This window comes from Acanthochromis polyacanthus, chromosome 7 (assembly GCF_021347895.1).
Source record: "Acanthochromis polyacanthus isolate Apoly-LR-REF ecotype Palm Island chromosome 7, KAUST_Apoly_ChrSc, whole genome shotgun sequence".
Taxonomy (NCBI): Eukaryota; Metazoa; Chordata; class Actinopteri; family Pomacentridae; genus Acanthochromis; species Acanthochromis polyacanthus.
Window position 1 is genome coordinate 1,472,935 of NC_067119.1, and position 25,250 is coordinate 1,498,184.

At 41.4% G+C, this 25,250-nt stretch overlaps 1 protein-coding gene across 2 annotated transcripts; it reads right to left on the reverse strand.

Moving 5' to 3' along the window:
- Window positions 1–1,629: 1,629 nt before the first annotated feature.
- mfsd14bb (major facilitator superfamily domain containing 14Bb) lies at window positions 1,630–25,245 on the reverse strand. Of its 2 annotated transcripts, none has more exons than XM_051950594.1 (12): window positions 25,108–25,245; window positions 17,741–17,833; window positions 15,152–15,214; window positions 14,661–14,788; window positions 9,876–9,990; window positions 9,572–9,790; window positions 9,381–9,494; window positions 8,730–8,801; window positions 8,539–8,651; window positions 8,365–8,462; window positions 7,719–7,858; window positions 1,630–6,913 (listed from the first exon to the last, which is right to left on the reverse strand). In XM_051950594.1, exons 2-12 carry the CDS (start codon window positions 17,747–17,749, stop codon window positions 6,677–6,679), a joined length of 1,308 nt encoding a protein of 435 aa, XP_051806554.1. In that variant the 5' UTR covers window positions 17,750–17,833; window positions 25,108–25,245; the 3' UTR covers window positions 1,630–6,676. The 2 variants fall into 2 exon arrangements, with proteins under 2 accessions (XP_051806554.1, XP_022074732.2); XM_022219040.2 differs by lacking the exon at window positions 25,108–25,245 and adding an exon at window positions 20,564–21,257.
- Window positions 25,246–25,250: the final 5 nt, after the last annotated feature.

Consider the following 25,250-nt stretch of genomic DNA (forward strand, 5'->3'; position numbering starts at 1 on the left):
TCAAATAAATTAGAAAGTGTCCTAAAACTTTTGACAGAGGGTGTACGTCTAAACACTGTTAAAACACTTGAAGGTCATTACGGTGATTAGATGTAGATTGTTGGAAGGAAATGAGAGTTTAAAGTTAAATTCATTAACTGAAAACCAGGATTAATAAATCTAGAGTCTGAAAAATGAGATGAAGAACAGAAACTATTAAACCTAGAGCCCAAAGTTCTAAATTAAAAGCTGGAATTTCTGGAGTCAGACTTAATAAAGAGCAGAAAGTATCAGATCAAGAGCCAAATATTCAAATCTAGAGTCTGAAATACGAGATGAAGAACAGAATCTACTAAATCTAGAGCCGAGATTTCTACATCGAGAGCGCAAATTCAAATCTAGAGCCCCAAATGTTAAATCAAGAGCAGGAATTTTGAAACCAAACGCAGGAATTATTAAATTCAGAGTCTGGATTACTCAATCTAGAGCCTGAAATACAAGAATAAGAGCAGAAATTCTTGAATCTCGAGCCCACTTCCTAAATCGAGAGCTGGAATTACTGCATCCAGAACCAGGATAATATTTTACCACCTTTTAATCGAGAGCCAAGTATTCAAATCTAGAGCCTGAAACACAAGATTGAGAGCAGAAACTATAAAATCTAGAGTCCAAAATGGTAAATCAAGACCAGGAATTCCATATGAAAAAATGGAATTACTAATTTGAGAACCAGGATTAATAAATCTAAAACCTGAAATACCAGATTAAGAGCAGACACTATTTCATCTAGAGTCCCAAATTGAGTGCAAGAATGATTAAATCCAGAGCAAGAACTCCTAAATCAAGAACTGGAATTCAAATCTAGAGCCTGGAATGTTAAATCAAGAGCAGGAATTTTAAATCCAAACCTGGAATCACTAAATTGAGAGTCAGGATTACTAAATCTAGAGCCTGAAATACAAGATTAAGAGCAGAAACTACTGAATCTAGAGCCTGAATGATTAAATCCAGAGTCAGGATTAATAAATCAAGAGCCAAATATTCAAATTGAGAGTCTGAAATACAAAATGAAGAACAGAATCTACTAAACAGAGCAAGAATTCCTAAATCAAGAGCAAGAAATCAAATCTGGAGGCCCTAATGTTAAATCAAGAGCAGAAATTCTAAAATCAGAAGCTGGAATTATTAAATTGAGTCAGGATTACGAAATCTAGAGCCTGAAATACGAGATGGAGAGGAGAAATGTAATTAAAACTGAATTCAGGCTGTTAAATCTAGAGCCTGAATTCCCAAATTTAGAGGTGGAATTATTGAATTGAATCGGAATTATGACATTGACATGTTTTAAATATTAAGTTTGTTTATTCGTGTTTGAAGTCGACTGGAAGTTGAAGCAAAAGTGAAATTTTTCCACACTTTCTGTAGATTAAATTTTAAACAGGTAAACATAAAATCAGATAGTAGGAAAAAACTGGATCTAAAAATGTTTGCAAACTTATGAAAGGTCAAAAACACTTCATTAAGGTCATTAAGTGCAGATTGTTGGGAGGAAATGTGAATTCAAAGTTAAATATTTTCTGAAGGAATTCTTTATTTAAACCTGAAACTGCTGAATAAATGAAAAACCAACAGCAAAGAGTCAGAAACACGTCAGTTTTATCCTTTATTATTCTTATTATCATAGATATTATTCCAAATGAACGAAGAACAGGAAGCTGAAGGCTCCCTAGAAAACCGATATGAACACGGAGACGATTCGAGGCACATTGAGAGAAATTAAAGTGCAGCAAAGTTCAGCATCGAAGGAGGAAACATCTGGAAACGTCCCACTGCAGGACTACCTCTTTGTTTTCTAGATAAACCCACGTTTCGTAGAAAAGCTTCGGTAACGTCGTCGTTCTGGAGCTTCACGTCTCACTGAGATCAAACTTCACCTCATCGTTTAGCTGCTCGCCGTCCATCAAAGCAGGAAGTAAACCAGAAGAAAAAACTAGGTGGAGCTACGACTTTTCATCAGTATCTCCTCATCTGATGTTATTTCTAGAAAATAGTGAAAAATGACCAGAAAAGGTGGATTCAAGAAGTCACTGAGACCGACAGCCTGAAACCTTAAAACCCTCAAAGCAGAAATTCCAGTCGAAGAATTCCTAAATAGAGATCCAAAGATTAAAATCTAGAGCCTGAAATACGAGATGAGGACCAGAAACTATTAAATCTAGAGCCCAAAATGGTAAATCAAGAGCTGGAATTATTAAATTGAGAGTTAGAATTACTAAATGTGGAGCCTGAATTTCTAAATCGAGAGCTGGAATTATGAAATCCAGAATCTGGATTCATGATTTGGGAGCCAAATATTCAAATCGATATTCTGAAATACAAGATTACAAACAAAAATGATTAAATCTAGAGCAAGAATTCAAGAATTGAGTGTCAGGATTAGTAATTTTGAGAACCAGGATTATTAAATCTAGAGCTGGAATTTCTAAATCGAGAGCTTGAAATAGCAAATAAATGCCAGATTTTCAAAATAAAAGTGTCAAATGAAATAGTCTGACAAACTAGAGGAAAATTTTGAACTAAAACTAGAAGATTTTTGCTCAAAACGACGACAAAATCGACTAAAAGCTTCACCGGCAGAAGCTTCAGTGAGAGGTGAAGATCAGAACTACGGCAACACCGAGAGTCCAGAAAGAGGACAAACAGGAAACAGCAGGAAGTGGTAGAAAATATGAAGCTTCTGTTGACGGCAGCAGCAACAGAAGGAAGATAAAGACAGCCGAAAGGTTGGAGGTGATGAAGTCCAACAGTCTGGAGAAGCTCGTCCATGATTGTGCTTCACGGAGCTCCTCACCTTCATCCACCGGTCGGCCGGACGCTCAGGTGTTCCTGCAGCCGAGGCTACCTTCATGATGCTTCATGGTGGGAAATCACCAGCGGGAGAAATGCACTGACATCATCTGAACAATTTTGTTTTGGCCACCAGGAGGTGAACAGGAGCCGCCCTCCTGTCTGAAGCTGGGATTTCCCACAGAGCCTGAATGCAGCGTCAGTAAACCCAGATCTGTTGGTCTTAAAGGGTCGAGTCTGGAGGAATCGTTGCTCCTGTTCAGTGTCCGTAATGAAACCCACAGTCCTCGTTCGCTGCAAAACTGTGCAGAAAATCACCGAGTGGAAGCTGAAATACCAAGTAGACACCCTGAATTATTAAACCAAGAAGTCTGAAATAGCAAATCTGGACTCAGATTGGCCAAACTTACAGTCTGGAAAAGGAAACTGGAACCAGAAAATATAGGCAAACTAACAAATGGAGAAACAGAACGACCAAAATCCAGAGTGTGAGTTAATTCATCAGGTTAAGCAAAAACCAAACAGGAATGACGTTTTACAATCTCTAAACACCTGAAACTGTAAAACGTTTTGTTGCGACATCAGACAGAACTCGTCTTTGATTTGAACGTATTTTACTCGGACCGGCAGCTGTGGATTCTGTTTCATGTCCTCCACTGAAGATGAACGGATCATCAACAGGAGCAACGATTCCAGAGAGTCTGAATGTTCGTTTGGGCGACTGATGGCCTTAAAAAACTCAACAGGACGTCAAAAACGGGAAAAAACAAACTTTGTTCTGCTGCTTGTTTGAGCTCAGTAACGACAGTGAGTTTGGGCTTTTAAACTCATTATTCCATCTTCAACCAGTAACTGTTGTATAGCTGTTGCCATGGATACAGCGTCTCCAGGCTGTTGCCACGGTAACAGGTTTGTTTCTGCAGAACCTCTTTAGGAATGTCTCAGTTTGAATTAAAAAAAAAAAAAAAAAAAAAGATGGAGGCAGAAGCAAAAAGTCAGGAAGAGAAAAATAAAGAACGTGGCACCGAGCCGGGAGCGCTTGATTCACTCAACCTGGAGCAGCAGATGAGGTGGGAGGAGCTACGACGGGCTTCAAGTATTAAAACACCAGGGGACAGAACCGGTACCGAGACCGGAGAACAGAACCTGGAGGCGTCATGGAGGAGCTAAACACTGCTTAGTGTCTGCTGCCCTCTACAGGACACCAGACGTTTAGGAATCAGGAATTTATTTACAGAGTTCAAAACCAAAATGTATTCTTAACTTTGAGTCTGAATTACCGAATCAAAACAGTAAACCAAGAGGCTACATTAGACAGAAACACCGAATGAAGAGCTGGAGTCGTTAAATTATGAAATGAAGATATAAATTCAACAATCCAAACAGGCATTTTTCACTATTTACTGTCATTTTACAGACAAAACAAACTCGCTTTAGCCTCTTTGTGGAGAGGACTGTGGGCACATGAAGCTCTGAGCTCATTTTACTCCCGTTTCCTGAACTTTTCAAACCTTGTATTGGCTTTTTCTGGTTGTTGATTTCACCTTTGTGGTCATTTTGCTTCTCTGTCCAATGGGTAAACTGTTTTTCTGAAGTTGTTTTGTGTCTATTTGTGGGGATTTTGAATTTTCTTCTTTGTTTTTGTACATTCAGAGGCTTTTGTACCTCTGAATATTTTCTGCATTTATGTAGTTGTTTTAAAATATCTACAGCTCTTTAGTCTCATTGTTGTCACTACATGTGTTTTTGTTACCGTTTTACTAATTTACGCAGCTGTTTTGTGTCTCTGTGCTTGTTCTTCTAGTTTAGGTCGTCATTCTTAGTCCTGTTTTTGGATTTGTGGTTATTTAATGTGTCTTTGCACTCATTTAGCAGCTCTGTGTCGGCGTTCATGTATTTTTATGGCTCTTTATCGTCTCTTTGCTGCTATTTTTTAACTTTAAGTATTAGTTTTGTAGCTGTCCAGGTGAGTTTTTCCTCCATGACGCCTCCAGATGTTTGTACAAATAAAAACCTAAAAGCTCCCCAAACTTCAAACTGCTTAAATTAGTTCCTAAACTTGTTATTTCTGAGACGCTCTGAATCCTCATCGCCGTGGAAATGGTCGACAGGAGAGGACGACGTCACAGCCAGGCAGAGCTCGCACGTGCTCAGTGTGACCAGTCGGCCATGTTGGCTGTTGCCATAGTAACCAGGTGTCCAGGAGTCCCTGCAGCCAAGAAACCCAGAGTCTGTGGAGGAATCTTCTGGTCCCAGAATGCCTCACCGTACACGAATCAAACGCACCTCATGACGGGTGGAGTCAAAGCGACCGCAGAGCTCAGACGGCAGCCAGACTGACGGCGGTGACGGTTTACACTTTAAATGAGAGGATGACGGTCAGAAGAGGATCCTGAACAACAGAACACTGAAACTAGTGCACGTCCTGCTAACGGCTGAAACACTAACGACCAACGACAGCTGACCCTGAAGCTACGAGTCGATTAACTCTCTGAACCCAGAACTTCACCTCACCACTGATCAGCCCTGAACAAACGGTCATTAAATAAATGATCCAGTTCTGTGGAGACGATGGAAAACGTCGCACACGTCGGCTCCAGGTTGTGTGATTTATGTTCTTAAGAAATGCAAAATAAAAAAAAACAATCACCTTTTGTGTTTTTTTAATACTTTCCTGAGTTTTCTCCTTCCTCGTGTTGTTTTGTTTCCACAGAGCTGCAGAACTTCATGACTTAAAGACTTAAAGTGGCAGAATTTAAAAAAACAACAGCTCAGGGTTCAGAGGATTAATCTGTTGCTCATTTATTCCATTAATTGATTAGCTGTTGGAACAAATCGGTGAAAAATGTCTTCTCTTGAACGACTAATAGGAGAGCAGGAACAACTGGATAGAGTGTGGAAAAATGTCGTTTACCCAAATAGATTTAGTTTACTGTCTTAAAGGAGAAAAGAAAGCAGAAAATATTCACCTTTAATGAGCTCCTTTTCTTCTTTAAAAAAGACTCAAACTGATCAGTCATTCATAATAACAGCCAACCACTTAATGGTTCATTCGTCCTACTGATGGGTGAATAAAACGCTCAGATGGTTAAGTTAACACGTTTAGAAAACAGGTGAAGCAGCTACATCCACTACAGCATAGAAAGGTGCTTTTTGTTCTGATCACACAGAACCTCATGTTATATTCTTTAAAATTAATCACTCTGTTCATCGATTAATCATTAAGTTTATATAAAAACTACTACAAAATGTCACAGGAAACACAGAACCAAAAAGCTTAAATTTACCGTCACATGTGACAAAAAAAGAGCAAACTGCCTCTTTAGAGACACAAACCAGAGAATATTTGGCATTTTATCTTAAACAGGAAGTGAAGCGCTACAGCGGCTTAAAATATTTGATTAACTGTTTGATCTTCTTCCCTGCTCTTCGTGTTTCTGAGCGTCGCGTTAAAAAGAAGCACAACGGCAAATAAACCGGCTGGAAACCGCCAAAGAAGGAGCAGAAATCATGTGTGATGTTGGTGAAAGGCCCTGAAAACATCCTCCTCAGCCCTTTGGTTCTACTGCCCGACTCACCTGGGCAGGTCTACAGATGGCTTCAGGCGTGGAGATCAGAGCAGAGGGAGGTTATATTCATATATTAATGTCGCTTTGCTGCATATTCGCTCCGTTTATTCAGACGCCGCTAATTTAAAACGCGACTCCTGAAGCTGATAAATGTCGTCTGAACCGAGCTCGTCAGTGTGGCTGCCGTTACCTGAGCCGTCCGCAGGTAAAACGAAAGAAAAGCTTCTGGTTGGAGGAGGCGGGGCCTGCAGAGAGGACGCAGCGCTGTGATTGGCCGGTCATCACATGCGGCTGTCCTGTAGGAGCGGCTCAATGTCCTCCGCGTCGCTGGTGGGCGTGGCCAGAGGGCTGCCGTTCTGAGCGTGTGCAGAGGAGGAGGCGGAGCTGCCTGCCTTGTGGGCGGAGCAGGTCTTGACGTCGGCCAATCGGTGGTGCTCGGGAATGAAGACGGCGACGACGAGAGCCAAGACGACGGCGCAGGCTCCGAACAGGAAGGGAGGACCGGGAACGATGGACTTCTACGGGAGGAAGAAGATTTATCCACATCAGAGGAAATAAAGATGAAAAACAATCCTTCATTTATCCCACAGCGGACACGTTTCCACAGACAAACAACATTAAAGACGATGAGTGCAAAGACTGTGCAGACTTTTCTGGATGCAGAAGTTTAGATTTTGCACAGATTGCTTTTAATGTGGGAAAAAATATAAGAGTTATTCCAGATAGCACGGTGGAGGCAGCATCATTTTAACAATGTTTACCTCCATTTGGTCACATTTACCATGTTTACCTGTATTTAGTTGTTAAGATGGAATAATATTTTACAAATTCAAGGTACCCAGCAGTTCACTCACTATTTATATCTGTCTGCAGTCTGTCTTCCTGTAAAACTTCACGTGAGATATTTACTGAAAAACAACCCATATTTTTGTAAATTGTAAAATCTAGAAGGAATACAAAAAGAATGATCTAATTTTGAATTTTCCAATCGTCGTTGAACTACTCATCATGTAGATGCTGCTTGTTTGGAAAACTGACATGTAATCACTTTATTCTACACGTCTTATTAAAAACATTCCTCCAAGTTAACAAAATGTTTCAACGGGATTCTGTAAAAATGAAGGAACTTTAACTATGTTTTATTATTTTTAAATGCCAGTACAGCTCGTTCAAATATGAATACTTCATTTCCAATGTTTCCTCTGCCAGTCTCCATTTTAGTAACACCAAATTATAGTTTCGATGCCGCTGTGGGATCAGTGGAGGATCATTTTACCACTGCAGGTCCGTTCTCTGGTTTTAAAGGCAGAAATCTGTGAGTACCTCAGCATCGGTGGGTTTTCCTCCCACCGGCTCCATGTCGTTGAGCTCCACGTTGAAGAGGAAGAAGATGAAGCCATAAAGAGCCGGACCCAAACCGTTACACAGACCTCTGATACCCGTGATCATCCCCTGTACCACACCTGGACACAAACACGAAACAAAGGTCAAAGATCTGAACTCAGCACAAAACACAAAAACCAAACACCACACAGAGCCTTTAATGAAGGATTCAGTACACAAGGAATTAATTAAATTAGGCTTTTGGACAAAATTTTCCCAAAAATTTTCACTTTCATGTCAAAGTGAGAATAGATTGGTTTAAAGAAATAGCCATGACATGAAGCATGGTGGAGGCGGCATCATGATGTGAAGCATGGTGGAGGCGGCATCATGATGAAGCACGGTGGAGGGGGCATCGTGATGAAGCACGGTGGAGGGGGCATCGTGATGAAGCACGGTGGAGGGGGCATCGTGATGAAGCACGGTGGAGGGGGCATCATGATGAAGCACGGTGGAGGGGGCATCATGATGAAGCACGGTGGAGGCAGCATCATTTTAACCACGTTTACCTGCGTCACTTTTTCTATGATTTACATTAAATCTAACTGACAGCCTGTATCTGCTCCTGTCATTCAGGTGAACTTACCTTGCTGGTCAGGTGATGCACTGTGTGACACCAGAGCAGAGACGGCTGGGAAGGTGATGGAGGACATGGCTGCTACTGTTCCTGCTGCCCACATCATCCTGCAGAGACCAGCAGAAACCAGTCAGACCAGCTCTAACCCGGTACATTTAAAGGTTGAGATGGTCAGACACTTACCAGGGCTCAGAGCCGAACCCGTACCAGGCCAGCTGGAAGAGCTGGAAACCCAGACCCAGGAGAACCGTGTTCTTGTTCCCGATGGTCCTCATCAGAACACTGAGGAACAGAGTCTGACAGAAGATGAATGAATGTGAGAGGTGTTCAAGATGAAGCTGTGATTAAACCCTTCAGGACGGTGGGGGGTTTACCTGAGCCACTATGGAGAGGATTCCCACCATGGCGATGAAGGCAGCGATGGCTGCAGGAGAAAACTCAATCACCTGAAACACAGACATGGACGAGGAGGTCATGAGGATCAGGACTAACTGCTGTCTTTAAAACTCTGGCCTCATTTTTATCAGTTCATACACTACACCAATGCAAGCAACAAGCTGCAAAACTAACGTCTGATGAGTTACCTGCAGACGGACTGGCGAGTCAGGATAAAGGTTCTTAACGGTGCAGTTTGCATATGTTTTAGCTATTTTGTGTGTCTTTGTGGTCATTTTGCTTCTAACTGATGTCATTTTGTGCAAATTTGTTATGTTCAAAGTTACTGTAGTTTTTTTGTGTCATTTTTAGCCTCTTATGGTCATTTTGTCTCTTTTTAGACATTTCGTGGCTCTTTCAGTCATTTTGTGCCACTTTTGGTTTTGTGTCTCTTTTTAATCAATTTGTGTCTCTGTCGTCATTTTGAGCCTATTTTCAGTCATTTTGTGTCTGTTTGTGGTCATCTGTGGCTCTTTTCAGATGTCTTAAATCTCATGGTAGTTTTCATGCTATTGTTGTTATTTTGTTCTCTTTTGTGATTGTGCACCTGTGTGCTTCTATCTGTGTGTGTGTGTGTGTGTGTGTGTTACCTGTCTCAGGTAGAGGAAGAAGCTGGAGTACTGTCCGGCCTCCGGCAGGTAGGACAGGAACACTGTGACACAGATCAGCAGCACGGTGGAGTCTTTTCCAACACGACGCAGAGACTGAACACACAGCACAGTTGTCAATACACCTGAGAATCAATCAATCAATCAGCTGGACGGTGGAGGTCTGAACTCACAGCGAAAGGGTCGGCCTGCTCCCAGGAGATGGGGAAGCCCCAGGACGTCAGCCTCATCTTGTCCGGCAGCGACTCGGGGACGACGAAGAACACGAAGCCGATGTCGGCCACAGCGATCACCGTGGCGACCAGGACCACCAGGCTGTCGCTGTACTTAGCCGACAGGTAGGCGCCGATGGCCGGGCTGGTGACCAGGCTGGCAGCGAAGGTGGCCGACACCTGAAGACGCACAGAGAAGATAAACCCATCGGTTCGGCTCCAGAGATCACAAAGGAGTTATAATGATTGATTATTGATTGATTACCAGTCCGTAGGCCATGCTCCTCTCATGTTCTTCTGTGATGTCAGCCACGTAGGCGAAGATCACCGAGAAGGTCACAGCGAAAATCCCTGAGACTGAGATCAGAGCGAAGTACCACCTGGAGACAGAAAGGACAGGTAGTCAGGAAGGGTCAGGAAGGGTCAGGAAGAGTCGAGAAGAGTCGGGAAGGGTCGGGAAGGGTCGGGAAGGGTCGGGAAGAGTCGAGAAGGGTCGGGAAGGGTCGGGAAGGGTCGGGAAGGGTCGGGAAGAGTCGGGAAGGGTCGGGAAGAGTCGGGAAGAGTCGGGAAGGGTCGGGAAGGGTCGGGAAGGGTCGGGAAGGGTCGGGAAGGGTCGGGAAGGGTCGGGAAGGGTCGGGAAGAGTCGGGAAGGGTCGGGAAGGGTCGGGAAGGGTCAGGAAGAGTCGAGAAGAGTCGGGAAGGGTCTTTGTTTAAAAAAAAATTGTGCAATTTTTGCATCTGATTGTGACACTGTCTTTTTATGTCATTTTTTACATCTTTTTGTGACCCTTTTTTGTTTTTTCTTGACACTTTTGCAAGTTTTTGTGACACTTTCTTTGTCTTTTTTGCATCAATTTGTGTCATTTACTGCTATGGCCCAAAATCACCAAGTCAAGGTCAGAAGAACCAGAAAGATCCACAAAGAGAAGCGACATTTAAAATGACCAGAAAGATTTAAAAGTGTCCCGAAGACACGTTGAAAAACCAAAACAAGACAGACAGGAAGAATAAAAAGGCACATGCAGAGTTCAGATTAAATAATAACTGTTGCCACTTTAAAACTGTTTAAGGAGCTTCCAGGCGTGCAGTGAATTTCTGCAGCATCCAGTCCACATTAAAACCAGGAGACTAAAAGTTTTAATTTGAGGATTGTGACTGGAGGTTCAGCGAAGCATAAAATCATGTGACTGATCTGAGAGTCAGCAGACATCAGCTGATCTGTTCTTATGCAGCCTGAAGCTTCAGGCGGATTCAGAGACATCAAATTACAGATGTATTTTAGAGCAGACTCCAGCAGTGATACAGATGTTCTGGACGGTTCTGTTCACTCTGCTGCTGTTTGTGTTCCAGAGCAGATCTCTACTTTGTGAACTTTAAATGAAGGACCGGTTTCTGATCCTCAGACCCTCACATGAGCCACATGTGACCGTTCAAACTCCAACAAAGCTCCAATAAACCCAGCAGCTCTCAGTGATCTGAGCACAGCTGCAGATAACTGATACAGACTTATGTTATCTCAAATCATTCAAAGACTTCAGCTCCACCAAACTGCTTGAAACTTCTTTTATCATACTATCTGGATGTTTAAAAAGGTATCTGGGGTAAATTTTGCACATACGAGATACTTTCATAGATAAATGTCTTATAAATTCCCCCGTTGACCCACTTTCAGCAGGTTTTTTCCTCACATTCAAATCTGAAGCCTCGTCTTCAGTCGTTCCAAAGCTATATCTGGAACAACAACAATATCTGAGGAACTATTGAAGATAAAAACCTGAAACTTTTTCTGCTATTTCTCATCATGTTGTTGTTTCAGAACCTGTAATATTGGACACATCAAGAAGCACCCCCACAAGATGATACTGCCGCCGCCGTGCTTCACTGTGGGGATGTTTAATGTAAAAAATAGCATCTAGTCTATGCAATATTTCAGGAACTATTAGAGACAAAGACCTGAAATTTTCACTCTTATTTTTCAGCACATCATTGATTCAGAACCTGTAATATTGGACACATCAAGAAGCATTCCTACGAGATGATACTGCCGCCGCCGTGCTTCACTGTGGGGATGTTTAATGTAAAAAATAGCGTCTAGTCTGCGCAACACTTCAGGAACTATTAAAGATAAAAACCTGAAACTTTCACTGTCATTTCTCATCACGTTGTTGATTCAGAATCTGTAATACTGCAAAGTCAAGAAGCACCCCCACAACATGATACTGCCGCCGCCGTGCTTCACTGTGGGGATGTTTACTGGAATATACAGCGATTGGTGTCCGTTATTCTACGCAATATTTCAGGCACTATTAAAGACAAAAACCTGAAACTTTCACTCCGATTCTGATCATGGCATTGATTCAGAATCTAGAGCTCCATTTTTGAGCACATTAACAAAATAAACAACCAAACTGACAATCTAAAAGTGGACTAGTGATATTTTACTGAACCTTAAGTAGCTGTAGGTCACAATAATAGAAAACTAAACATAGAATATTTTGATATGAAATACTTGGTCACAAAGTTAACATTTCAAAGACATCTTTACAAATATTCACATTTTATGAAATAAATATTTTTAACAAATGAGGTAGTTGAGACAAAATAGTTCTAAAAATCAGATCCAACCCAAATGATGCAGCTGGTAAAAAATATAGACAGGCATAAATTCTGTTTGTGAACTCAAAGATGGAGATTATTTGACGTATTTGTCCGATATTCCAGATTCTGAATCGACGTGATGAGAAATGAAGTTTCAGGTTTTTATCTTTCATAGTTCCTGAAATATTGTGTAGACGAGACACTATTTTTCACAATTAACATCTCCTCAGTGAAGCATGGCGGAAGTAGTATCATCTTTGGAGATGCTTCGCAACTTGTCCGATATTCCAGATTCTGAATCAACGATGTGATGAGAAAAAACTGGGAAAATGTCAGGTTTTTGTCTTTAATAGCTCCTGTAATATAATGCAGACTAGTGGACACCAAACGCTGTGCATCACATTAATCATCCCCACAGTGAAGCACGGTGGCGGCAGTATCATCATCATGTGGGGATGCTTCTCGTCTTTGCAGTATTACAGATTCTGAATCAACAACATGATGAGAAATAACAGAGAAAGCTTCAGGTTTTTATCCTTAGTAGTTCCTCAGGTACAGTTAATCAAACAGACTCAGATTTTATTGTGAGAAACAAACCTGCTGAAAGTGGATCGACGAGTCTTTTTAAAAAAAATATTTATATCAGGAAGTATTTGATATTAGAAGCTGAAATTCCACTGATATTTTCATACACTGCTCAAAAAAATTAAAGGAACACTTTGAAAATACATCATATTCCAATACGGAGAAAAAACAAACTGGATCTTAGCATTGATATGGACTGGATAATGTGTTAGGAATGAAAAGTGCCACATTGTTTGATGGAAATGAAAATTATCAACCCCCCAGGAGGGCTAAATTCAAGACACCCCAAAATCAAAGTGAAAAACTGATGTGGCAGGCTGGTCCATCTTTCTGAAATTCCTTGGCAGCAACTCAAAATGGTATTCAGTAGTTTGTATGGCCTCCATGTGCTTGTATGCATGACTGACGATGCCGGGACAAGCTCTGAATGAGACGATGGATGGTGTCCTGGGGTATCTGCTCCCAGAACTGGACCAGGGCATCACTGAGCTCCTGGACAGTCTGAGGAGCAACCTGATGGTGTCTGATGGAACAAAACATAATGTTCCAAAGGTGTTCTATTGGATTCAGGTCAGGTGAGCATGGGGGCCAGCTAATGGTTTCAGTTCCTTCATCCTCCAGGAACTGCATGAGTTCTCTTACCACATAAGACTGGGCATTGTCGTGCACCAGAAGGAATCCAGGACCACTGCACCAATGTAGGGTCTGACAATGGATCCAAGGATTTCATCCTGATACCTAAAGGCAGTCAGAATGCCATTGTCCAGCCTGTAGAGGTCTGTGTGTCCCTCCATGGATATGCCTCCTCAGACCATCACTGACCCACCACCAAACCAGTCACACTAAACAATGTTACAGGCAGCAGAACGTTCTCCACGGCTTCTCCAGACACTTTCATGTCTGTCACATGCGCTCAGGGTGAACCTGCTCTCATCTGTGAAAAGCACAGGGCACCAGTGGTGGACCTGCAGATTCCTGTGTTCTATGGCAAATGCCAGCCGAGCTCCACGGTGCCGGTCAGCGAGCACAGCGGGCACTAGAGGACGCTGGGCCCTCAGACCACTCTCATTACATCTCTTTCTGATTGTTTGGTCAGACACATTCACACCAGTGGTCTGCTGGAGGTCATTTTGTAGAGCTATTGCAGTGCTCATCCTGGTCCTCCGTGCACAAAGGAGCAGATAGCTGTCCTGCTGATGGGTTGAGGACCTTTTACAGCCCTTTCCAGCTCTCCCAGACTAACTGTCTGTCTCCTGGAACCTCCTCCATGCTCTTGAGAATGTGCTGGGAGACACAGCAAACCTTCTGGCAATGGCACACATTGATGTTTCATCCTGGAGGAGTTGGACTGTCTGTGGAACCTCTGTAGGGTCCAGGTATCGCCTCATGCTACCAGAAGTGACACTTACCCTAGCCAAATGCAAAACTAGTGAAAAACAGTCAGAAAACATTAGGAAGGAACAAAATGTCAGTGGCCTTCACCTGTAAACTCATTCCTGTTTTGGGGGTGTCTCATTGTTACCCCTCTAGTGCATCTGTTGTTAATTTTATGAACACCAAAGCAGCTGAAACTGACTAAAAACCTCCTCAGTTACTTACTTGACCAGATCAGTATCCCACATGTTTCACTGATTTGATGCAGTACTTAGATTAAACAGTGTTCCTTTAATTTTGTTGAGCAGTGTATATATTCATATTTTATGCTTCAAAATTTTCAGACAAATGGAGATTGTTCTAAAAGTGTGATGACTGAGAGCCTCAGCCTTCATTAATCCACCTGTGTTTCCTCTGATGTGACAAAATAACAAAATACGAATCAGTTAACTAATCCTGTAGAAAACAGTGAACAAAGTGTTTGTGTGCTGACCAGGGGCTGATCCTCATGAAGGGAATCGGAGCGCAGGTGAAGAAGACGGTCATCAGCAGGAAGGACTTCCTGCCCCAGATGTCCGACAGAGCACCAATCAGAGGAGCCGACAGGAACGAGAGGAAACCCTGAATGTTTCAGAAAACAGACGGGAAACATCGCATGTCAGAAAAGAGAGAAAAGCTAAAAGAAATCCAGAATGACGACTCAGAGGTCTGCCATCTTGAAAACCGTTTCAGATTTTTTCATGTGGAGAACATTTTAACTGAAGGGCCAAACTTTCAGTAACGCACATGTCAAAGCTGATGATCGTATGACAGTTTATGCATTGTTTATCTATGTATGTATTTAATCGTTACTATGGGAACCTGCAGTGTTGAGCTGTACATTACATTTGTTCTTCCTCAAGTTATATATTTGTGACAGATATAAAACACTTTGTCTCTCCGTGTGTTTTGTACAGTGTCACGTTGGTATTTGTTCAATCGTACCTTCACTCCCTGAACCAGGCCGTTCATCAGGAATGTGTGCTGAGGAAACGTCTCATGGAGAACCTGAAAAAACAACAACAACAACAACGTCACATCTACTCATAAAATATAGATTCTGCTTTAAGGATCCACCACATTTACACTGAATCACCACCGTTGGTTTGTTTACCACAGTGATCTAGCTGTACAGCATCAGTTACCATGGAGACCTGGCTCCACAGCATCAGTTACCATGGAGACCTAGTGAAGCATCCGTTACAATGGAGATCTCAGGGGTTAAACCGTCCTGACACTAAATTCTGACTTTAGTCTCATCATACCAACTGCACAGTTAATCTTACGTTGTCGTTCAGCCCTCTGTATCTCTTCTACACTCTTCTACACAACAGTGTGAAGCCTCAAACATCATAAAATACATTCGGAGCTTATCTGACCGTCCTGCAGAAACCATAAACTAGGAGCTCCAGGACTATGAACACCATGGAAACTATAGGGCTGGACCCGAATATTCGTTCGCTACGGCGGTATCCGGATATTATTTTTGGTATCCGAATATTCACCCCCACTGGTCGGACGTTACCGGGTGGAAAGACTATGCGGCGTTACCGTCTTCCCTCCGCTTTCGGCCCACATCGGTTCATATCGTCGTGTGATCACATAAACATATACACATATGTCTATGTGATCACCCCCTCCTCCCCCCAGACGAAAATATTCGGAGCTTGTCTCTTCCCTTCGCCTTCGGCCCACTTCGGCTCATCCCACCATGTTCGGCTCATCTCAGCTCATCCATTCATGTTTGTTACCACCACCTGAACGGCCGGGTTGCTGCAGACTCTGACGTCACGCTTCCCTTCGTTGCATAAACACAAGACAAGATGCTGAAGACCTCCGCTGTTTGGCAACTCTTCAGTTTAACTGAAGACAAAACGAAGGCAAAATTTGGACCCGGGAGACCAGACGAACGGATCCGAATACTCGGGCCGTCTCCGCCACAAGCCCGTCAGTTGTTACGGGGCGGAATAAATATTCGGATATTCGTCTTTAATAGGGCTCGAATATTTGGAGGCCAGAAACCACTATTCGGCCAGCCCTAGTAGACTAGGAGCTCCAGGTGCATCTTTGGTAAATGTTAAATAGTCTTTGTCTTCAGTTTGACCAGCAGGTAGAACTTCTGACTGTTTCACATGTGAGTACGTCACAAAGCCAAACATTCTGCTCCCTGTTTATTCAACACAAATAAAGTCCATTTTACTGTGAAACGGCCTCTTTGTGCTGCTGTAAAGGAATTCAGAAGATTAACTGTACAAGTCACTGGCAGCCTTCCAAACTACAGATGGATCTTCGCACATGAAGGTCCCATATTGTTCTGTTTTCAGCCAAAGAATCAAAGTCTCACATGACTCAGCAGTAGAGTTTTTTTTAGCTCTTCAGCTCAGAATACACACAGATGGTTGGTTTCACCCAGGCGTAAACTAACCGTGACGTCACCCGTTGGTTTCAACAGCGAGAAAATGAAGCCCGGATTTTGCTACTTCCTGGTCGCCGTTTTGGATTTTTTGGAGCCAGTGACGTAAAAAGCGTCAAACAGACTGGACCGGAGAGCAACTAGGGGCAGGATTGGCTGAGGACTCTCTTATCCCGCCCATGTTTTGCCGCAGAGGCTTCTGTTGCTGTCTATCAAGCCCCCTGGTTCCGCCAACTTTAACAATTTATTTAAAATTCAGTATTGATTTATTTTAAGATCGGCCAGCTGATCTCTCATTTTGACCATGAAAACTAACGGGGAAAAATCCTGAGCTGTAGAAAATCAGTCTATCAAATTTTATTTTTTCCAAAAATGAGTTGGGGTCTATGGAGCAAAAGCTTTTTGGAGCCAACCCTAGCGGACGGCGTGATATTGCAAGTTTTTGACACTTCTGGGTTTGCTTCAATTCTGGAGCCAGATGCTACGTCCATTATATATACAGTCTATGGTTTCACCATGACAGTAGGACTACTGGTTTTCTTCTAAATGTGCTGCTGATGTCCCGCCCTCTTCAGGAAGAAAACTCTCTCTGTGATCAACAAGACATCTCACCACTCCTACCACCAGGACTTTCTGTCTGTAGCTTTATCTCTGTGGCTAATGTGGCTAAGGTTAGCATTAGCCACAACAATAGGAGAATCTTTTGTGTGAGCACGTTATGTTGCTAATGTGGCTAACACTAGCTTTAGCCGCAACGAGAGAAAAAAAAACCTAAATGTTAGCATCTTGTGTGACCAATGTGTCTAACATTAACCTTAGCCACAACAATAGGAAAGTCCTTAGTGTTAGCACAATATGTGGCTAACATTAAAATTAGCTGGAACAACAGAAACAATCCTAAGTGTTGGCATGTTGTGCAGCTAATGCGGCTAATATTAGCAATAGATGTTGGACTGGTGATGGACTATTGTTGGACTGGTGATGGACTATGGTTGGACTGGTGACGGACTATTGTTGGACTGGTGTCGGACTGGTGATGGACTATGGTTGGACTGGTGATGGACTATTGTTGGACAGTTGATGGACTGATGGTGGACTGGTGGTGGACTGCGTTTACTCACCGTCAGCATGGGCGTGGTCAGCAGCCCCCAGGCGAAGAACTCCAGGAAGATCACCACCACCGCATGAGTCACTCTGGCTCGGCCTCGACCGGGCTGAGGACAGAGAACCGACATTAACAATTCATCTGTGGGAACTAAAAGCAGCTCCAACACACTCCTGAAGGTTCCTACCACTGACCTCCTCCTAGTTCTAACAGTTCCAGGAAGCAGCCTCAACTAATCAAAGCAAAGATCATTTTAGAGTAGATCTAGCTTCATATTTTCACTTTCCTAGATCTTCTGCAGCTTTACAACTGAACAGACAAACAGAAATCCTGAAACTAAGTCCTTTATCCGGTAAACACAGCAGTTTGACGCTTTGCTCCTTCAAATTTTAAGCAAAATTTGTTTATCAGACTAGATTAGATCTCTGAAACATCTCCTGTGATTCTTGTTTAACTAGTAAAAATCAGGACAATCAACCATTTTAACAGTTAATTTGTTCTAAAAGTATAATAGAGACAGAAAACAAACACTAAGAACAAAGAAACAACGTGATCACAACCACAGAGACGATGCTAAAAATAGAACAAATGAGCACAAAAATAAGCAAAACAACCACAAAGTGACATAAAACGCAGAAAATTAGCACAAACACACACAAGATAAGCACAAAGTGTCACAAAATGATCATAAGGAGACACAAAGGGAGCAAAGACACTGGAAAAAATGCTAAAAAAATAACATACAACACAAGACTAAAAACACACAAAATGACAGCAAAAACACACAAAACAACAAGGTGTTACAAGACAATCATTAGGAGACACAACAAAACTAAACAGAGAGAATACAAGAGTAAAACATAAGAAACAACCAGAAAAGACAAAATTTATGTAAAACAATCACAAAGTTACAGAAATAACACACGAAACAGCAAAAAAACACACAAAATGAGCACAAAGAGACACAAAGGAACCAAAGGGACAAAAATAATGCTAAAAAAGACACAAGATGACACTAAAAACAACCACAAAAATATGCAAACCACAAAGTGACACAAAACACAGAAAGCTAGCACAAAAATACACAAAACGATCACAAGGAGACAGAAAGTCACCAAAGATACTGGAAACAATGTTAAGAACACAAAAAACAAAACTAAAATCACAAAAGACAATGCTTGAAACACACAAGACGACACAACACAAAATGTGCAATGAAAACAAAGAAACACTAACACACAAAATGATGTCATAAATACAAAACACACTAAATGAGACTAAAAACATACAAAAAGACACTAAAAGCACACAAAACGGTACGAAAGGAGCACAAACTGTACTAAAAACACAAAAAAATGCTAAAAACACACAAAATTATGCAAAAAAAAGACACAACCCTAAACACAAAAATACACTGAAAACATACAAAACGATACCAAAACACACAAAAAATACTAAAAATCACAAAAAACGACACTAAAAACACAATAAAACCCACTAAAAACGCAGCGTTTCTTGGAACGCTGCTTCATTTTCTCAGTAAAACCTGTTATCAGACCAGATCTGTGAAACTCCTCCCTGAATTCAGTCGCTCATTTTTAGTTTCGGTTTGAACATTCTTCTCTGGAAACACTTCAGTGAAACGTTTGAGCTCCGATGAAGAGGACATTGTGTGGTTTCTGACGTTTACACGATGCCTTCACTAACAGGAAACTATAAACTAATAAAAATAAGTCACTAAGAATTTAATCACAAACACAAGAAAAGCCTCATTTTCACAGGAAACACTTCAGGTTCACCAAGAGAGTCAAAAACACTGAAGACTGAAAGGGATTATTTTATACGAATCACTTTTTTCTGTGTTTCCATCAAATATAGGACCAGAATCCTTAAAAACGTAGTTTAACAAACTTTGAAAAATTTAACAAGAATGAAAAATATTACAGACCTTCTAAAAATACCTTGTAAGTCAATATTCAGATATATGCAAGTAGAATTTAATTTAATTTTTACTTATCTTTAATTTTACATTTTATTTCATTGGAATTTTTTTCATTATTATTATTATATTTATTCATTATTGTTATATTTTACTGTCATTCACTATTATGTATTGTATTATATTTTATTTTTATTAATTTAACTGTTAATTTGACTGACTGACATTTATTTTATTATGTTTTGTGCTTAATTTTATTTTAATGCTATTAATTTAAATTGGTATTATTTGTTAGTACAGTATTTGTAATTTACTCCATTTTAATTTAATTTTTGTGTTATTATTTTAATTTTATTTTTTGAAGAGTTATCTTCCATGACAGATATCTGGACCTGTTTGTAATTATTATTATTATTTCTTTACTATTTTTGGAAGCGTTATCTTCCATTGACAGATATCTGAACCTGTTTCTTATTATTTTTAATTTCTTTATTTTAGTGTATTTTTTGAAGAGTTTTCTTCCATTGTCAGATGCCTGAAGCTGTTTATTATTTTTTTTAAATTAATTCATTTTTTGAGGAGCTACCTTCAATTGTCTGAACCTGTCTATATTTGTTATTGTATTATATTTTTGAGGAGCTATTTAAAAAAAAAAAACGCCGTTAATTATTAACGTTTAACTTATAGTAAAGTGAGCTAACAACTAGTTAGCTAGCTGAACTACTAATTTAAACTGGGAGACGGTAAGTTAACCGGTGGATTAACGGGCAGGTCGTCATCTAACCGGGCTGGTCGTCATCTAACCGGGCTGTCAGCAGTACACTACCGGGCGGAACGTTTCTACTTTATATTTTCCGTCCTCAGTTCCGTTAGCAACATTAGCCTCTGGTGCTAACTCACCGAGCCCCGGACCAGCATGATGTCGCCGGCCTCGCTCGCTGCTCTGCCCCGGTTCATCTCACATCGTGCCGCGACGATGTTCACTTCCAGTCTGCGCCGCCGGTCATCCTCCAGAGGGGCCTCCGTCTCTTCCAGGGTGTCCCGCCGTCACAGCTAAAGCTCCGCCACTAGCTCGGACCGACGCAGCGGGGAACTGTGCGGATTTTTGCCCAAATTCCTCTGCTCTGATAACAGATCGTGAGTTCAGTTTGATCACCGAGGTACACCGGGTAGGCGGCGTCTTCGCCTCATTTGGATGTTCTGCTGTGTAATGGTCGGGGCTAACACCGCCTTAAGGGGCTGTCTTTATCAACAAATCAAACGCATCTTCTCACAGCCACCACAATCTCACTCCAGATCAGTTTTAATTCATTTTCATGTCTTTACAACTCATTCAAACGCTATAAAATCTGACTCGGGGTCAGCTCATGTGTTTACAGTCACTCCTACGCCGTATGCCCGCCACAGCGCCGCCTGTCGTGTCGCCGTCCACACTACAATGCAGAGACTGTTTTATTAACTTCGTCTGACACGTCGTTACGCGGAAAAATCTCAGATGAAACCGCGTCGGTGTTTCTCCGCCGTTAATAGTCCGTCCGTGACAGGCCAACACAAACAAAGGCTCAGTATCTGGCAGCGAGCGGCGCCGCCAGTCTTACTCCGGATCACTATTTAGCAGAGCGGAAAGGCGGGACTCAAACAAAATGATTCAAGCTACTGACGTAGGCCGCTGCTCATCCGGTGTCGCTTTTCAACGTAAAAGTTTGCATAAAGCTGACGGGTTTAAATTTAAATTAACGACAAAAATATATTTATTTATATGTATACAAGCTATTTTGTGTTGTATTATACTTTTTAAAACATTACAAGATATACATTAAAAATTGATATTTATACAATTATACATTAACCTTTAACATTGATCAGCTGTTGTGTATTTGACTGATTATTATTACATAATATATTGGGGTTATTTATGAGCACAGATGAAGGAGAAAACCTAAAAACACAAAAAGCAATGCTAAAAACACACACAATGACAACAAAAAAGAACAAAGTGACACAAGACAATCATGAGAGGACAACATAACCAGAGAGAGAAAAAAACCCAAAACTATAAAAACAAACACCACAAAAATACACTTGTATGCAAAAGAACCACGAAGTGACATAAATAACACACAAATGGAACACAAAATCACACTAAACACACAAAACGACACCATAAACACAAAAAACAACTATAAAAAGACACAACATGTTTGCAAAAGTGTCACAAAACACTGCAAAATACCACAAAAGCACACAAGATGAACACAAAATTTCACAAAATGATCACAGGGAGACAGAAAGAAACAAGTGACAAGAAACTCTTAAAAATACACAAAAGGGCACCATAAACACATTAGAAACACAGAAAATGATGCTAAAAAACACAAAAAGCAATGTAAGGAAAACACAAAATGACACTAAAAACACACAAAAAATAAAAACGTACAAAATGACACTAAAAACAAAATAAAAAGACACAAAAACACAATGTAAAGACAAAAAACAACACTAAAAACACACAAAAACACAATAAAACACACAAAATGACACAAAAACACACAAAACACAATAAAACACACAAAATGACACTAAAACACAGAGTACAATTAAAACATACAAAATGACACTAAACACACACACAAACACAAAAAAAACCTAATGCTGAAACCACACAAAAAGACATTGAAAACGTAAGCGAGACCAGGAGACAACCAGGAAAGTTGGGGTTCTAGCCATTTGCTTTATTTTGGTGACTGATTCCGGGCTCTTATTGTGAAGGGCGGCCTCCTGCCCGCCGCCCTCCATCTTGGCGCAGCCAGCTTGACGCAGCAGAGCGCCAAACGGAGACTCGGCGGATCAATTCGGAGCTTCGGCGGTTGATCGAGATTATGCGGCGCCGCTGATCGCTGTATCGGTAAGAACCCGTCGCTCCGGTTCGCGGCCACCGGCCCCGGTGACCGAACGGTGCTTGCTGCGCTGCGGTTCGTGCCCGGAGCGGCTAGCATAGCGGTGGGGAGCCTCCGCCCGCAGACCGCCGCTCTCCTTTGTTCGATTTGCGCCGTTTCTCGGACCGCTGCGGCTCCTGAAGGAAGCGGCGCAACATGGCGGCGCAGCGGCGGACCAATTAGCGCTGCGCACATTTTCCCGTTTAGCTGATTTAAGTGGCGCAGAGCTGCGGAGAAACGGTGACCTCTGGGGGAGAACCGGAGCCGCTGTTTGGGTCAGTACCGGAGGATTCACCGTCTGTAGGCCGGACCCCGGACCGGATCTCTAGCTGGACCCTCAGAACCAGACCAGAGCTGATCAGGCCTAAAACAGTCAGAATGGGTCCTGAAACCTTAAATAGTTAAATAATTTAAATGGAAACATGAACATCAGGCTGATCAGTTATTGACCAGTTATTGATCAGTGTTTACCTGCTGTATGGTAGGTAAACACTGATCTGATCAGTTATTGATCAGTTATTGACAGGTTAAGCACTGATCTGATCAGTTATTGATCCCCAACTGGTTAGTTATTGATCCATACAGCAGGTAAACACTCATCTGATCAGCTATTGATCAGTTATTGATCAATTATTGATAGATTAGTTACTGATCTGATCAGTTCTGGATCCCTAAATGATCCGTACAGCAGATAAACACCAATCAGATCAGTTCTGATCAGTTATTGATTGGTTAACCACTAATCTGATCAGCTATTGATCAGTTATTAATCAGCTAACCACTAGTATGATCAGCCATTGATTGGTTAATCACTGATCTCTCGCCTGCTTTTATTTATTTCCTGTAATTTTCAAATTGTTGCTGCTTCACTTTGATTAATTTACTGAAAAACAAACTTTTAATCGTCGTTTAAAAGTTCTGAGAAAATGACTTTAGATCAACCGATCGTCTGTCAGCTGGACAGAAATGTTGAAATAGAACGTATAAAAGAACCTAAAGAGAACCTTAAACAACCATAGAAACACCTGAAAACAGAAACAGAATTAAACTGTTTATCTGATTGTTCTCCTGTTAGTCTGAGTCAGCTTTAGTCTGAAACGCCTGCTTTAGTCTGCTTTAGTCTGCTTTAGTCTGGTTTAGTCTGCTTTAGTCTGCTTTAGTCTGAAACGCCTGCTTTAGTCTGCTTTAGTCTGCTTTAGTCTGGTTTAGTCTGCTTTAGTCTGCTTTAGTCTGCTTTAGTCTTGTTTAGTCTGGTTTTAGCATGGTTTAGTTTTTATTCTGTTTTATTTTTTTTTTGTTGTGTTGTCGGTCTGCCGTTGTGTCATTCCTGCTGGTGTGTTTTTATTCTGTTTTAATTGTGTTTCTACTGTGTTTTTATTGTGTGTTTTTTGTCTTTCTATTCTGCTTTTATTGTATTTTTATTCTGTTGTGTTGTTCCTGCTGGTATGTTTTTATGTCTTTCTATTCTGCTTTATTGTATTTTTATTCTGTTGTGTTGTTCCTGCTGGCGTGTTTCTGGTGCAGCAGCTCTGTGGTTTGTGTTGCAGTTGTTGTGGTTGTTGTGCAGCTGCAAACATCAGGTTTGTGCTCATTTATTTCCAGCTGCAGATGAAGATTAAGATTAAGAAACTCAACTCATTATTTAGGCCGAGAACGAACCGAACCGACGTCAGGCAGCAGCTGCAGCTTTCAAACGTCGTTAAACCGTTAATTAGAGCCGCTGGGGGTTAAAAATGTTCCACAAAATGACACAAAGAACATTCAAAATATGTCAATTATCGTCCAAAATAATTCAGAAATGGTATAAAATATCTCAAAAATGGTTTAGAGTCACTACAAAATGTTGAATATTAGTCAAAAGAGTGAGAAGTGCAGCTTTCTAGAGCTTCGTACGTTTCTATGTTCTCCACTTTCATGCTGGATCTTTTATTTTCGTCTGATCGGCCTCAGAATCGTTTTAGTGTGACGTTATTTTCTGACGATGAGTCAAAGAGTCGCTGTTCTTTGATCAGTTTTAAACTGGGTTTGGTTGTTGACTTTTATAGGACTGGGTTTTATGACCGGTTTAGGACTGGGTTCAGACCATATTCTGGGCAGTTTTTGGACATTTTTAGGAGTAGTTTAGGTTTGTTTTTTGTTGAGATTTTGCTCCTGGTTTTAGACTACTTGAGGACCGGTTTCAAACTGTCTTAGGCGGGTCTAAGTTTGTTTGTTTTTTAACGCCAAGAACACCAAACCTACCATCAAGCATGGTGGTGGCAGTATCATGTTCTGGGACCTTCTAGAAGTGCTTCTGGACTGGTTTAGGACTGGTTTAGGACTGTATTGGGCCGGTCTTGGACTTGTTTTAGGCATAGTTCATGTTTGGTTTTGGTCCTGGCTTTGTACTGGTTGTTTTTGGGACTGGTTTACTGCTGGCTTTTAGGGCCGGTTAAGGACTGGTTTCAGGCTGTATTTTGGACAGTTTTTGGACTTTTTAGGAGTAATTTATTCCACAATATTACAAACCTGTAGATGATTAATTGTCTTTCTGTCTGTTTCCTCTCCAGGCTGAACTCAGCGTCTCGTCCAGTCCAGCAGTTCCAGGTGTTAGTCTGCACCGGCCTGAATGCAGCCTGTCCGCGGACCGGACTAGTTCCTGGTGCTCCTTC

Bases quoted from the DNA above. Each gene is read 5' to 3' on its own strand.
- mfsd14bb (XM_022219040.2), bottom strand. From the start codon at position 20,620: ATGAACCGGGGCAGAGCAGCGAGCGAGGCCGGCGACATCATGCTGGTC. The intron at 9,495-9,571 runs GTGAGTTCAGAC...CTGTGTGTTCAG, and splicing joins AGCAGGCCGACCCTTTCGCT to TCTCTGCGTCGTGTTGGAAA. The intron at 8,652-8,729 runs GTAAACCCCCCA...ATCTTCTGTCAG, and splicing joins TCCTCTCCATAGTGGCTCAG to ACTCTGTTCCTCAGTGTTCT.